This window comes from Lissotriton vulgaris, chromosome 12, assembly GCF_964263255.1.
Source record: "Lissotriton vulgaris chromosome 12, aLisVul1.2, whole genome shotgun sequence".
Taxonomy (NCBI): domain Eukaryota; kingdom Metazoa; phylum Chordata; class Amphibia; order Caudata; family Salamandridae; genus Lissotriton; species Lissotriton vulgaris.
In genome coordinates, this window is record NC_141700.1 from 295,121,923 (window position 1) to 295,137,162 (window position 15,240).

Genomic DNA, 15,240 nt, shown 5'->3' on the forward strand with positions numbered 1-15,240 from the left:
TAATCGACATCATCTTGCTTCACTCCCCACATGGCTTGAACCCGGTCTTCTTGGACGACATCTTCAGCGAGAAACAAAGAAGCAAGAAGACACCAAACAGAGAAAACAGTAACAAAGTTACTAACAGCTACAGAGGTTCCCCGAAACCGTTAGCATCGACGACGTGGAAAAAAGGGAACTGATGTCATCACGCCGGCGTAGGCCTATAATGGAGTCGGTGACGTCAGCAGAGCCGCGCGCAATGTCGTGCGTTCCTGTAACGTCGTCCACGCCGGCGAGCTACAAAGAATTTTCTGAACATTGCTGATGCAGGGGGATATTCACAAGGTGAGGAATCCACTGGCAGTTGTATCCATCAGAAGCCGCCTTACTAATACCATTGACAACTTTGGTCGGCATGCATTTGACCGCTACAGACTCCAAGATGTCCACCACGGAGGGATGATACTTTTGCTACACAAGCACATGAGGGGCTTGCTCCAATTGGCTCCAGCCTACCTCTTCTCTTTCCTCTTCTCCTCATTTGACATTTCCCAATAGTGCTCACCAAGCATCCTAATCCATTGGGAATAGACCACTTGGCCGCCTCATGTTACTTACTACATGAGGTGGCCTAGATTTCCAACATGAACACAGATGCCAATATGCCTAGATTCCACCATGAGGGATCGCTAGGAGTTATGTGCACCTGATTTGCTCTCCATCACTGTATATGCAAGAGTACTTAGGTTAACTATACTTTTCTCTTACCATTACCCTTGATTAACAAAACATTCAACTGTCTTAATTTACTACTTAGAGGCCACCTTACAAAAACCATGGATGACTTTGGGATGCCCACCTTTTAACCATTGCACACTCTGGGATAGGCGCCACTGAGGCATGATACCTCTGTTACATCAGCACGTGAGAAGCTCACTCCTTTTGGCTCAAGCTCGCCCCTCCCCTCCTCTCCTCATTGTCCACTAGGTCATCACTCCTTCCAGCTGCTGTACACACCACACCTGAGGACAATCGCTCCAATTTCCCGTACCTTCAATGACAGGTCTTCTCCTCTGCTCAGTCTCGAGCCAGGTGAGCAGAGGAGGGTAGGCCTCTTGTGCTCTCCGTGCAGAAACCTTGTGAGTATGGTTGCTTCTCTTTAAAACTTTTTCTTTTTCTTTTAACACTAAGTCATTTGGGTCCCCTTGATTTACTGTTTCTCTTTACTGACCATCATAGCTCTTTCCACTGCCAGCAGCTGAGCACTACCCTCTGCTTTTGACCTATAGGGCATAATTAATTGATCCAAAGGGTAAGACCCGTCACTCACAATGGAGGACAACCAATAACTTATGATACGCTGAGTAACGCAAACACAGATTGGTTTATTTTGTCTGTTCCATGTATGTTCACTTGCTTATTCTGTTATATTATATGTACTTGTGTGTTTTTCACTTCTTTCACGTTGTGGTGACTGGTCAGCATGCACATGTCTACCTTTAGAGACACTATGATACAGTGAGTTGGAAAATCGATTCTGGTGACACATTGAACCAAACATACAAAACATTTGTTTACTGAGTGTTTTCTTTATTTTTTCATTTATTTTCTAGGTTAGATGATCAATTCTAAACATTTTGAACCAGGTATTTTCTTCTAAAGGAATACCTTAGCAGCATATCATGTCTTAGGTGTGGGGTCGGACTATCCCCCATATTTTTGGTCCTGACCAATCATTGTGGAACCTTTTTTAGGCCATCGAAACCTGACCACGCTCACAGATTTAGTCTACTTCGGTACATCACGCCCCTGTCTTAGCCCCAACCAAATTATATTTTTTTAATCCTACCAAGGGAACCATTACATTACACTTCAGTTCGGTATCTCTTAGATAGTTTTAGTCTCCCTTTACTTCACTGTAAACGTTTACTCCACCCCTCACATTCAAAATGCCCTTACACAAGCACTTCTCATCAGACAGCAAAAATAAAAAGATCTCCCTTAAAGTGACCCTTCGTGGGGCCCGTAGGGCATTATAGCGCTAGACCTATGAGAAGCAAGCCAACTATGAAGCATTACATCCTCAGTGATGTGTGAGGGCACCAAGAAATAATCCTTAAGATTCCCCCTTCTTTGCCCGCCTTCCTTTCTTCTTTGCTTTTTGATAGGAACAATATCTCCACTGCTTTTTGCATGAATATGGCCTCACATCCCCTGAATGGGGATTGACTCTAACATGAAGGCTACTTATTGGCAAAAGGAGATCCATTAGGGAAATGACTATAGCCCTGAAATGTTGTGGCTTTTATTGATTCAAGTGGAGAGGATTACCTCAGGGAGTTAATCTCCATCTTCTTCTTAGTAGGTCAGTCCTTCCAGGGAGTGGGAGAACCATCCCTGATTTTCCCAACAGGCTAAGCCCAATGCTGTGTACCCATATTATAAAAATTACCTTTACTAATGGAATATACAGTTCTACCCTTCTCCGACTTTGTGTTAAATTGACTTCCCCAATGGTTCAGTACTGACCCTTGAGAGCACTAACCTCCTCATTCACATGATGGGCAAAACTGTCAATCTGTTCGGTGAGTTCTTCCATAAAAGAGACATGCCATTCTCTGTATGGGGCTTGTTTTAGGATAGTCCCCAGGAACTGCAAGGAAAACAGTGAGAGACTTTAATGCAGTAATAGAAATGTAAATGCAGTATCCACGGCTGGCGTCTGCAGTGATTTTGAGAAGATACATTTGTAGCCCTGTGCAACAACAGTCAGATTTATGAGTAATGCAATGATCACTGTAGAGCCTGTAATTTCCCTGGGTAAAACATGCAGATAAACTCTGATACATGTAGGACTAGGTGTCGTAAGCATGCAATTTCCAGTTTTATGAATGTCAACTTGGGCCAATAAGGTTTTTAATGCTTCTGGTAAATATTGCATATTATGGAAATGTTATGTACCGAGTACGGCTGCTTCCCCTCTGTGCCCAATCATAATCAACACCATAGTAACGATCATAATCCATAGAAATATTAGGGATATGGGGCGAATAGTGCAACCTCATAGCAGAACAGCACTATGATGGGGTGAATTTAATATCTGCATATATTCACACTGAATGAGTAGCTTTGGAAAACAAAGAGACAAGCGTCATGTGTGACATTCATTAGCAATTCATCCTTACTGAAACAAGCGTGCATTTCCACTTTGCCAAGTCAAAGGTTCTTTCCGTGGAAGCTGAAATAGTAGTTGGTAAAAAAGAAATATATGTAAGTAAAAGTGAATAGCAAGCAACATTTCAAAGGCAATGTGCTTACATACCAAGCACTAGCAGAAGTAGATTCACACAATTCAAAGTGTGCAAAATGTGTTTGTTGGCTCAGCCTGTCCTGGGAATTGAGTTCAAGGTCATTAGTTGCTCATGTGCCCTTGATGTCATTCTTAGCTCCTTATATCTGGTTGTAATTTTAGGTTTATATATTCTGGTTTCCTTTCTTATATAACAGGAAGGTCACCACACCACTTGTTTGCAGAAAATCAGTTTATTACAGAGCTACTGCCAATAAGCATTTCAGCTGTCAGATGAAGCCTTGATCACGTAGGGGATCGCCGTTGTGGTTCAGAGTAAAAAGGTGCATATGTGCTCTAAAATTACATACACATAGAAAAATACTCCTTTATTATATCAAAGACCAAAATATTTGGAACACTTCTTAATTTGCTATAATACCCAATGTACCCCAATATTGTCCTAGGTAGTCGAACAAGCTTTTACCGACATTTGTCCTACCTTGCTCTACATAACAGTTCTGGCCCTGACCTTTTACCTAGTTAGGTGCTGCATAAATGTTGTGTAGTTTTCTCAAAAAACTAGCCTAATTTATTATGCATGAGGATTCTTAGTATCACAGCAGGATTACAATCTTGTGCATAATAACTCTGTATAAGGGTCACCACTATCGTCATCCTTGGCTGACATGCCCACAGTACCATGGAACATCTAGGTAGAACCCCTGATGGTACCTTTCAGGTATATAAGTAGAACATCTTTGCTGGGCAAGCCGGAGGAGAAAAAGATTCTATGCTGACATGCTGGCACGAGACGCTGAAGTCCCTGCATGCAGATACTCCAGTTAGCAGTCGTCTGACATTACTTGTGGGTTGTCCACTCGAGACCAAGATGGGGTCCTTTGCTTTCTCACATCAGGTATTGGGTTTTGCTCTTTCCTAGGAGGTTCTTGGCTATACACCAACATACATGCTAGGTACACTTAGGTACATCTAGTTAGGGTTTGCATCGTAGGAGTACACACTATTAACTTCATGTATTTATATGTCTGCATATATTCACTATTTTAGCACCATGGTAGAATTCTACTTTTTATTTACTCTATTGGTGCTTGTAATCGTCTATATCTGTTTCTGTCTCGTGGTTGTTGCAGCACATGTATTTTATGCTAGATGACTCTGGTTCAATAAATATTTATTGAAAACGCCCCCACCATTTAGTCTGTGTATCTCTCTGAGATAAAGTGAGCACAAGTGACCAAGCAAAAAGTATTGTACTGTTTCCATGATCCCTGAGGGGTCAGGGTTCTCATGTTCGATAGTTGCCAGAAACTATTTTCTCCTTGGTAAGGTTGTGGGGCTTATAGTGGCACTGTGAGCTAGCTGGTCTACATACTAACATATCCTTTGGGGGTGTCTGGAATCAGTCTGGACACCGATCCCTTAGTTTATGTTGTCTAAAACGTGGAGATCCTTTATAGATTTGTAGGAACTACCCGACTAATTCACATAAGTGACATTATAATTTGCAATTAATTCTACCTTAAAAACACAATAAAACACTTCCGCATGATATCTGCTACACAGGCTGAAATATAAATCTTGTTTTTCAGAAAACAAGGGTGTCCAACCTTACAGAAATATGTATCAATCAATTTATTAACAACATAATATCACCAACTTTTCTAAATGTTCCTCCATGTGAACTTCTCACATAGTAGGATTCAATTATGCAACATTTAAAACATTACTTTTAACTGCAACATATGGTTGTACCAGAGTTCTAACATTTTATTTCATATTAATTGCTGTGAAATACCCTGTTCATCCTTAGTCATCACACAAACAACTGAGTAGACTAATCTAACCTACCATGTACCCTGACTAATACCTACTTATAATACAAACACAGAGAGAGCGTTTGGTGTTTAGGAATGTGTGTGCAAAATCTCTTCTGTATTGAGGCCACCAGGGGTCTTTGTTTCAAGTTTAGTCATTAGAAGAGTTGGTGCTACTTAGTTGTTACAATAAGTCACAATTGAAATAAAAGAAAAGGTGCCAAAACAGGTAGTGCTCTAAAATAATGTTGACCTTGGATATACTGAAGACATTTTTTCTATGTTTATGGAGTTTTTTGGCACATATGTACTTTAAAACACTGAATCAAGATGCCGCATTCTTATGTGATCAAGGCTGCGTCTGACAGATGAAGCGCTTCATGGCTGAAGCTTTGTATTAAACTGATTTTTTCGGCAAACGAATGTGTCAACTGCCTTTCTGTTATATGCGGAAGTAACCCAGAACTTGCAAGAAGATACCTGACTCTGTTTCTGTTATTGCCTCATTCGGTTTGGAGTATGGCATCGGCCAGCTACAAAGAAAGACTGTGACTATTTCTTTTTTTGCTTACTTATACAAGCCTTCAGCCAGACCTCCTCATCTGCTGGTCTAACGTGTCCTATCATTCACATTCTCTTTTGTCCTCCGCAGCATACATCATGGGCCAATTCTGCCGTTGGCTAACTTCACTGTGAACAATGGCGTTCTGCTTTTTCACAAGAAGCACATCCACACACAAATTATTTTCATTTAGTTCCAGGGACAACAATAAGAATGTGACCTTTTGAGACCAAAACACTATTTTTTATCTTGGTATGTACCTGGCATCACCTCCCACAATACAAGTTTATAAAAACCGTGAAAAAAACATGAGTGGACAAGGTCTAAAAGCTACGAGCCAACACCAGACTTAATGGCTTTGTCATTGGTCAATGGTTGTTTGAAATGCCATTAATACTTGTTTAAATTGTGTGCTCACTGGTTCATGCTTTGGGGTCTCACCTTCTAAATATGTTATCAGCGGCGGGATCTTCATTTTGAGGAGTTTTGCTAGAAATGGGTAATTTGCAGGAATCAGGCGCTTGAGAAAAGCCAAGACTGAAGTTCCCCTTTCGACATCCCAGCGAGGATATGAAGAAATTACCTGAAAACCCACAACAAAGAATTCAGAAATTGATTCTTTCATGAGTTTCTATTCTCTAGCCTTTAAAACTTCTGGAAATACTACCTTGTCCTCTACACAGTACTTAGTAGCAACCACATTTTGGCTGTTTCTGTACAATGTAAGTAGCATGTCGTACTGATAACCAATTTACTGGAAATAAATCCATCAAATTAAAAAGGATAAAAGCGTTGAATTTAAGATCTCTATTAGTAGGTTGCAAAGAAATGGCAGCAAACAACTTGGGAAGAGGGATCTGGTGGAATATGATGGGGGTGGAATGTGATACTCACCAGCAATCTTATGAAGAGTCTGTGTATTGGAATTTCTTTAGCTGTTTAGGTACAAAAAAACAAAGACATGTCATACTCAATCCATAAATTACTGAGCAATACTTGCCAAAGAAAGACATATGGCTGACACACACACTTAAGACACCCAGTAGTACCTGTAAAGAAGATGATGGGTGGCATTTCAATGAGCCTCTAGCGGTCATGAGGATGCTTTGAAATTCCTGCAAATACTGGCAAAGGCACCCCTACCACTAAGGAGCACCCAGGGGTGTACAGTACCTTGACAGCCTATGCTGCAATTCTCTTCCTCCCTCCCTTAGCGGTTGCTGTCAAGAAATGAAAGCTGGAGGAGGAGCTACCTAAGCTGCCATGCACAGGTTCCTGCTACAGCTTTCATTGAGGGATAGAAGACTCCAGTGGGATAAGAGAGGATGCGTCATGAGCCGTGGACGTGCTTTACACCCTGAAGGACCATGGAAAAATAGGAGCCATTTTCTGACAGCGGATACCCCAGAAGAAAAGAGGACTCCAGAACATGTTCTTGCATATCTATTTTCTACAAAAAACAATGGGAGAGGTAGGGAAGTACAGAAACCCTCTCTTAATCCCCAGTAATAAGTCAATAAACAAAAGAAGAGAGGTTAATGTCTCTTATAAGCCACTTAGATGGAGCCAAAAGACTCAAGGAGTTCGCACCCTATTTGGGTTTGAAGAGAAAGCCCTCACACACCGACCTAGTCAGTGTCATGCTTCATCATCGGGCCCCACCGAAGAGACCTAATGCCTCTTCGGTGTGCTGCGACGCCAGGAGACTGCGGAGCTGGTATTGTGTGAAGGGTGTGTTGTGAGGATAAATTAAGCTTAAAAAGTGTCTAAAGGGTATCTAAAAAAAGTTTATTAATGATCCCTAGGACACCAATAAAAGGGTTCTATGTGTCTGAATTGTAAAGCCAAAGGTAATGGATGGTTTAATTCAGATTTAAATATGTCAACATGTTTCAGCCTTAGTGTTGGTTTTATTTACCTAGGCATTCGTCAGGACAATGATAAACCCCGGCGGTATGGACTCTCTAATCGTCCACCCTAACCTGGGGGCGTGAAAGTGAAAAATAATAAAAAAAGTGTTTAAAGTGCATCAAAATTGGAAGAGCAAAATGCTCATTCCGAAAAATCACTCCTAGTTCTGGAGTGTCTCGGCACCTGTGGAACAAGAATACGAACAGACATATAAGACAAACAAACAATTATTTGTAGGGCTATGCCATAGCGCATTTCTGTTCAGGGTGCTCCAAATAAGTGGCAGCAAACGAAATATCTATTTTCTAATCAGGTTAACGACCTGGGGCAAGCAAGAACGAGCACATATGTTGCCTGTTCGATTCTGCTCAGGATCCTAACATGAGTGACAAATAAATAGACTATGATACCACCTGCCCAGGTCACTTGCACTTTATCAACACATCCACTGGAAAGTTGAGCGGGGAGAGCTAATTGGATCCCTGGAATTATAGCAATTACAGGTATTCACCACCAGATGCGAATATCCTTCGTAACCTCGGAGTCAGTCAAAATATTTATTTTCACCTACCATCATTGAGCATGCATCCCTGCTTACAAGTGAGGACCAATAACTAGCATTTTATTATGGAGCTGAAGTACAAAATGTTGAACCAGAAACATTGCAGAGACAAATATCCTAGCTAAAAGTAACTCCATGGAGAAATAAAATACATCCCTGTAGCGGTCTGCAAAAGTAACAACACATAAATAGGTACCATACCCAGCACGGCATGATCAACTTACTAGACAGAAGTAACATCATGGAGAGCAAGAATACTCCATGGTTTGAAGAGGAGCGTTAGAGCCCTGAGTAGCCTCATGGTGTGTGGAAACCTGGGACAGTTAGTACATTGCATTTAGGGGGTAGGAGCATTAACTAGACTAAGAGCTGAAACAAACAGGAAAGTCACTTTATGTCTGTCAAACTACAAAAAGTATATAGGGACTATTTACAAGCCCCTTGTGCCACCCGTGCATCACATTTTGAGACACACCAGCAGTGCAACCTGCTGCTCCATATTTACAAGGACAGGTAAAGCCACCCTGCGTGGCTTTTAATGCCCTTGTAAATATGGCCCCTTTACACGCAACACTTTGTGTGGAACAGTTGTGCCATGGGTTTTGCTGTGAGATTTCCTGCCCAACACCCAAGGCATCTGTCGCATTTCCAGATTTACAAGAAATAGTACACCTGGAAATGTGTCAGAATGCTACACCTCCCCAGGGGGAGGTATAGGGAGGTGCAACAAGAACAAATATTTGTATTTCTCCTCGCTGCTTACCTCTTTTTTAGCGTACTTCATACTGCGGCACATTTAGGATGAGGAAATTACCTATTGTGATTGTTTTTGTGCACAAAGGTATGCCTAACTGCATAAAAACAAAGATATGCCTTACTGCACAAAAACAATCATCCCTGTGACGCAGCCACCCTTGCACCATGGTACAAGGGTGCCTTCATAGGTGTATGGCAGCTAATTATGCACCAGCACTGGGAGAGCAAAGGGATCCATTATATCATTGAAGATATGAAGCATCCCGGTGGTTCGGAATTAACGCAGTGTGGCACAGCCAAATGGCTTGAGACACAGCAATTAGTTAATTCCTTGTGAATAAGGCTCACCGCGAGCAGCAACATCAGCACAGACACATATATCTCTAAAAGGATAGCAATAAATGTTATTTGAAATATTGACACCCACATTCTATAGTAACTCAACCATAACATCCTGAGCTAATGGACTGGTTCTTCAACTCATGCCTGATCATGACAAAGTAAGAGGGGATCTGGGGAGTGGAGGAGGAAGCATTAACCGCCTTCAATGGTAGATCCCACTGTGTCAATGAGTAGGATGCTTAAGACTCACCACATTCATGAAAGTTGATGCTTGCTTTCTTATCTACAACAAGTAGCATCTGGCACAGTGCTGGCACGGATGAAGTATAGTCATCTTCCAGCATGTAGCTCAAAATCTCTTTCCAAAATCCCTGCAAGAAAGAGCAGCGAATGTGGTATTAGTATCATTAGCATTTAATAAGGCTGCATTCCCACAGATAAACTGTCATAGCCGGTGGGAGGGTTTCTGGTGGGTCTTCTAGAGATGGGGCTACATTTGTATTATCCCCTTCCTGATACCATTCCTTGCTGATGGGGTCCAAGACAGATTGCTGGTATTACACTGATGTACCACCAACCCTGTTCAATGCTACAATCCGTGATTCTATATCCGAGCAATTATTTGCAGAGAATGAGTGAAACATTTATTCTCCAAAACCCCTGTGAGTGAGCTGCATTGTAAATTATCTCATTATCTGCTGTTATGCTCATAACAATCACAAAACAGAACTATCTTTATAAATGTGCCAGAGTGTGTAAAGCTATGGCTGGGAATGAACGACCCTGTTGATATCAAATATTGGTGCTCGATGTATCATCGGGCAAGTAGCAAACTGGAGATGCAGATTGAGTAGCTATGTTTTGCAATGCGACATATGTGCCATTCAATCTCGTTTCAAAGTGGCTATTTAGAATAATTTGGAAAACCTCCTGCCTCATTAAAAAAAGTGAGGTAGGATTCGACAATCTTCTATGAATGCCGGAAATGCTGGGAATGAGGACTGCATGTGACAGCAGACCTCTATCCCTGCAGCAGAGGAAACAGACTTTACATCGAGTCTCAAATCACGCTGTGCCTTAACAACATGGTCCAAACCACTAATAATAACAATAATAATGAGATTTATAAAGCACATAGTTGCGTCAGCTGCGTGTCCCAGCACTGGGGTATCAGTCCTATTATACAGAGTAAGAATATGAATTCCCCTAATCTAAGTTAGCGTGAAAAAACATGTTTTTAAATTCTTGCGATATCGTATTTCACATTTTTTTTGCCTAAGCCAAAGTGGTAGGGAGTTCCACATCTTGCCTGCCAAGTAGTTGAAGGAATGGCCTCCAATGTGAGCACTTTTGATTCTGGGGATAGATGCAAGAGAGGCATCAGCTGATCTCAGATTTCTTTTAAGAAGATAAGGTGTGATCAGAGGTGAAGATATTTAGGGCCTTTATGATTGAGAATCTTGTGACAGTAGCACATGGCTTTGAAATATACCCAAAGCCTTAACGGAAGCCAGAGCAGCATTGGTAGAGCTGGGGCTGATGGTGAGTGTCTAGGCAGATGAAATAGCAGCCAAGCTGCCATATTCTGCACCCACTGTCGCCTTCTTCATCATGTCTGTGACACTCCGAGATACAGAACAATGCAGTAATACAGTCTCAACATGATTAAAGACTGGACCACTGTCTTTCTGGCAGCTTCTGGCAGGAAGACAAGATGTTTTTAAGGTATTTAAGATCCCAACACATTGCCCTGCAAGACTCGTAATTGCTGTACGTGCCCTAGTGTGTCTTTTCAATGCATTACTTTATCAAGCAAGCCAATACAACCACTTCCCTGAAGGAAAGCGTTGTTGGACTAATGTTGTACTTTAAGTCCAACTCTTTCCCTACAGTTGCACAGACTGGAGTTGGAATAGTAAATACTATTCCAAAGTCCAGTGCTTTCCCGAAGGCAAATCATGGTATTTTTTATTTATTTTTATTTTGGAAGTTTTCTATAGCGCTGGCCAGACCCGAGGGTGTTGGAGCGCTTTACAACAAGATGAGGAGGTGACAAAAATAAATGATAAGGCAAGGAAAGAGGGTGGAAAAGGAATGCATTTTAAACATGCATTCATGGTTCAGATCACTATGTGCATATTTCCCACATACAAACCTGCAGCAGAGAGAGCTTTACTAAAACATGCTATTATGTGAGTTAGAGGATAATGAAGATAACCTGGGAATTGAGGAGTCTTTGGACATTCTGCAATTTATATTTTGTACACTTCTAGTTTATTGACCCACCTTATTTCACATCCTTCTCACTTACCTCGTCAGTATTTTTATGGCGTAATGCAATTTTATTGAGGAGCTGAGAGATTTGGATGTGGATGGTCTCTTCTTCAACATCAGATTCAGGATCCATGTGACTAGTGCCCTGTGAAAATGTGGAAAAGCAAGAGAAGTAAAGTAGCATATATTTTCGCATCATTTTCACTGTGTTTTCTCTCCTCATGGAGGGTCAAGAGATTTGAGAGTGAAAACATCACAATTTTCAGCACAGAGAGAACCTCTTGGCTCAAATCCAAATGTGAAATTAAAACCACTAGCCGCAAACATGTAAATAAAAATGTATAAATGAGGTTATGCACCCATGCTCCGCTCTACAGAGAATAAAAGTATATGGTCATTTGGCGTAGAAGTGTATAGCATTCATATACAGTCAAAATACCGGTGGACTAACTTATCATATGTAAGGTTCTGATGCACTGGACACTACATCTGAGACATTGCACCTCTGGCACCACAAGGTAGTCTCTCTTGCTCACTACAAAGATTGTGATGCCCCATGAGCCCTCCCCTTGCTGCTTGATGGGGAAGTATGTGCTACATTATGGTACTTCTTACACTCAATAAGACAAAACCGGGAACTGCATTTTTGGGAGGCAGTGTTGATATGAAAAACTGATTTGAAGTATGTTTGTGCTACTTTGTGTAGGATTTGGTAGTTTGCTAACTCAGACCCCACAATAGTAAGGGTATACTAGGTTAAACTTTTCACAATAATGGAAAAGCCATAGATTGGGTGTACTGGAAGAATAACTCTTAAGGTGAAAGCTAGAAGTAAATTCGCTTGAGGGGTTTGGTTCACATCATGGGCACCCTGGAATAACAAGACATGAAGAAAAGGCATGTACAGTGTTGGCACTGATGGGCAGCTGCTGAATTTCAGGTGCAAATGTAAGCAGACAAATGGATAAGGGACACCCATAAAAGTGACGGAGGGAGAAAGACGCACGGGAGTGGAAGTAGGGAACATCAAGCTCAAATGAAGAACATAGAATGTCAAGGTGAGACTATGGGAACTAACGAGAGGGACATGAGGTCTATATTCCACCACCAGGGGCAAATATGTGACACTGCCGATGTATATTATATGGCAAAGTAACTACATTGGGACACAAGGGGGCTAAAAGGTCCACTTATTTCTTGTGTGCTGACTACTGTTGCTGTTCCCTAACACATTCACCTACCCAAATATGTACCTCTGCCACTTACCTGCTCTTTGATAAGGAGGTTGGTTTTTTTAAGCACATAATCCATCACAGCTCTTCCGTTCACATCATAAAAACCTTTGGCTGTTAAACTGGACATTAAACTTAAAGTGGCAAGAATAACCTATAATTGAGAAAAAAGGTAAGCATGGTTAGTGAGAAACCCTTTTGGTGTATGAATAGGAGAAAATCACACATTCCAGTGAGAAAGTAGCAAGGGAGTGTGAGAAAACCATGCATTCTCTCCTTCCTTTTGTCCACAGAGTAGACAGATATACATTTTTATGTGTGGAAAGCCAGTACCTGGATACAACCTTTTAAAGTATGTTGCAAAAAGGGCTATTATGACAATCTTAGAATGAAACTAGAGTCAATTTAATTAAACTGTTTTTACAGAGTGTCTGACTGAAGTGTGATTGAGGGAATATTCAAATATTCCAGGTGGGCTACACCTTCTATAGGTGCCTGAGATTTGATAAAATATTTACAAAAAAACATTGCAAAATAAGCCTAGGTAGGTTACAACCAACAAAAAAGCTCTCAGGACCTGATATTGATTACAAAAATGCAAATGAGAATTCAATAGGCTGTGGATTCCACTGCTGAGGGAATAAAAAAAAACTAGAGTTGTCTGTGGGAAGAATGATGGCCGCTGTCTAACTCCACCTGTAAGATTGAGCAGACAGACATCCCCACACGGACAGCAGATAACAAATGGGATGCAGTACTTAGAGTTCATTGTCCCACACCTTGTTGTTTGGTTGATCCATATCACTTTCAAGAAGTCGTTTTGGCTCAAGACCGTAAATAGTCACAGTCTCCTGTATCCAGTTTTGAGTTAAAATTGACATCCCTAACATGGTTCTGTACGCTGTATATTTGCACAATCTGGCCACTATGGCTTCAACTACCAAATAATATATCCATGCTTGATTTCTGTGATTCTAGCATTCCTAGCAGAGTCCTGTCTCTGATGTTCCTGGTTTAATCTGAAAAATATCTAAGGATAACTTGGTTTATATCGTGCCCTGAGGTTAAAAATGACAAACCCAATACACCTCTCAAAGAGAATCCAATAGAGACAAAGTTATGGCAATACAGCCTTTTGTTCGTTATCAAAAGAAAACAGCTTTGTTGAATTTCCTTTGTGCCTATGTCCTGTGCTTGCTAACATGCTGAACATGGTGATTCTGATACTGAGTTACTTGCTTTCTCCATGGCACTGAAGTCAGGCACCTTGTGGACATACATGGCATCAAGAAATTCACATATATTCCAATTTCTACATAAAATACATCTTTTATATCACAATCAGACTTTTCAAACGTGCACATTGAATATTATCCTGTATTATCGATCCACGTTTGGTGAGATTTCGCTGAGACATAGCCCAAATATTATTCATGGTAGAGACATTTGAAATACCTTACACCACGGTTGTTAAAGATTTGAAGAGATATTAATATTCTGAACTTCAAAACCCCTTATTTGATCATCAACATTCTCCTCCTCAGTGAGGGGTATTACAGATCAATTCAATGTGAAATACAGACCAAATATGTTAACAGCATACACAAACTTTCTTTTAACACACATTTATTAAACAATTAGGGATCAGCAACCTCTGGGATTGGGTCTGAAAATAATGCATTGACACAGACTAAGGCAGGAAAACTGGGATATGTCCACTTGGATAGGGAAACAATGGAACACAAGACACACTGAACTGACAGAAATGGCTGGAGGTTGCATGACCCAACACCTTCACTGAAGACTTGCCTTGGAGAAAGTCAACAGATTGTGGTGTGCAAACCACAGCTCTGAGTCCATGTAAGTAGGACTACTGCACTATGCAAAAAACTGCATAACTTTAATTAGATTGAGTTGCTAATTATGAAAGTGCTTTAACACACGTATAATAGCTTGATGGTACCTTGCGATTGTCATCCTCAAGCACGTGACGGACAGCATCCAGATAAAAGGCACCTTCTGAATCTATTAAATAAAGCCATACACCAAATGTTCATAACACATAGATATTGACTTTGTCTAGTAAGATCAAGATTAATACATAAGTAGTGAAGTTTCCACTATCAACTGTGATTACCACCCTGAGGGTCCTGTCTTTCAGTTTTGGTTTGTGAGTCTGTGACTGTGAGCCCCATGGGGCTATCAATGCCTTCCTGTTTTGCCGTGCATGTCTGTGTCATCATGTACCACTGAGCGTGTCTGTCTCGACCTGCTCCATATTTTATTTCCCTTTTTGTTCCTGTCCAGTGTCTATGTCCGGATCGGTTTTCACAGTGTCCCTGTCCCATTCATGGCTCACAATGGGAACAAATAACCGAAAAGAAAACAGTGGCACTCCTTTATTTCTTCACCATGATTCACATAATTGAAGTTGATGTAAGCAAGACTTTATTCGTAAATTGCAGTGCTCTACCAGGAAAAGTTGGCAGTTA

At 41.0% G+C, this 15,240-nt stretch overlaps 1 protein-coding gene across 1 annotated transcript in view; it reads right to left on the bottom strand.

Annotated features, from left to right (window-relative positions):
- LOC147674000 (maestro heat-like repeat-containing protein family member 1) overlaps positions 1-15,240 on the bottom strand; it is a 90,969-nt gene that overhangs the window by 23,072 nt on the left and 52,657 nt on the right. The window contains exons 12-18 of the mRNA XM_086946440.1: positions 14,712-14,773; positions 12,783-12,902; positions 9,493-9,613; positions 6,566-6,606; positions 6,113-6,254; positions 3,168-3,220; positions 2,528-2,635 (exon numbers count right to left, since the gene is read on the bottom strand). Coding sequence (XP_086802566.1) covers positions 2,528-2,635; positions 3,168-3,220; positions 6,113-6,254; positions 6,566-6,606; positions 9,493-9,613; positions 12,783-12,902; positions 14,712-14,773 — 647 coding nt within the window. The remainder of the gene's footprint in view (positions 1-2,527; positions 2,636-3,167; positions 3,221-6,112; positions 6,255-6,565; positions 6,607-9,492; positions 9,614-12,782; positions 12,903-14,711; positions 14,774-15,240) is intronic.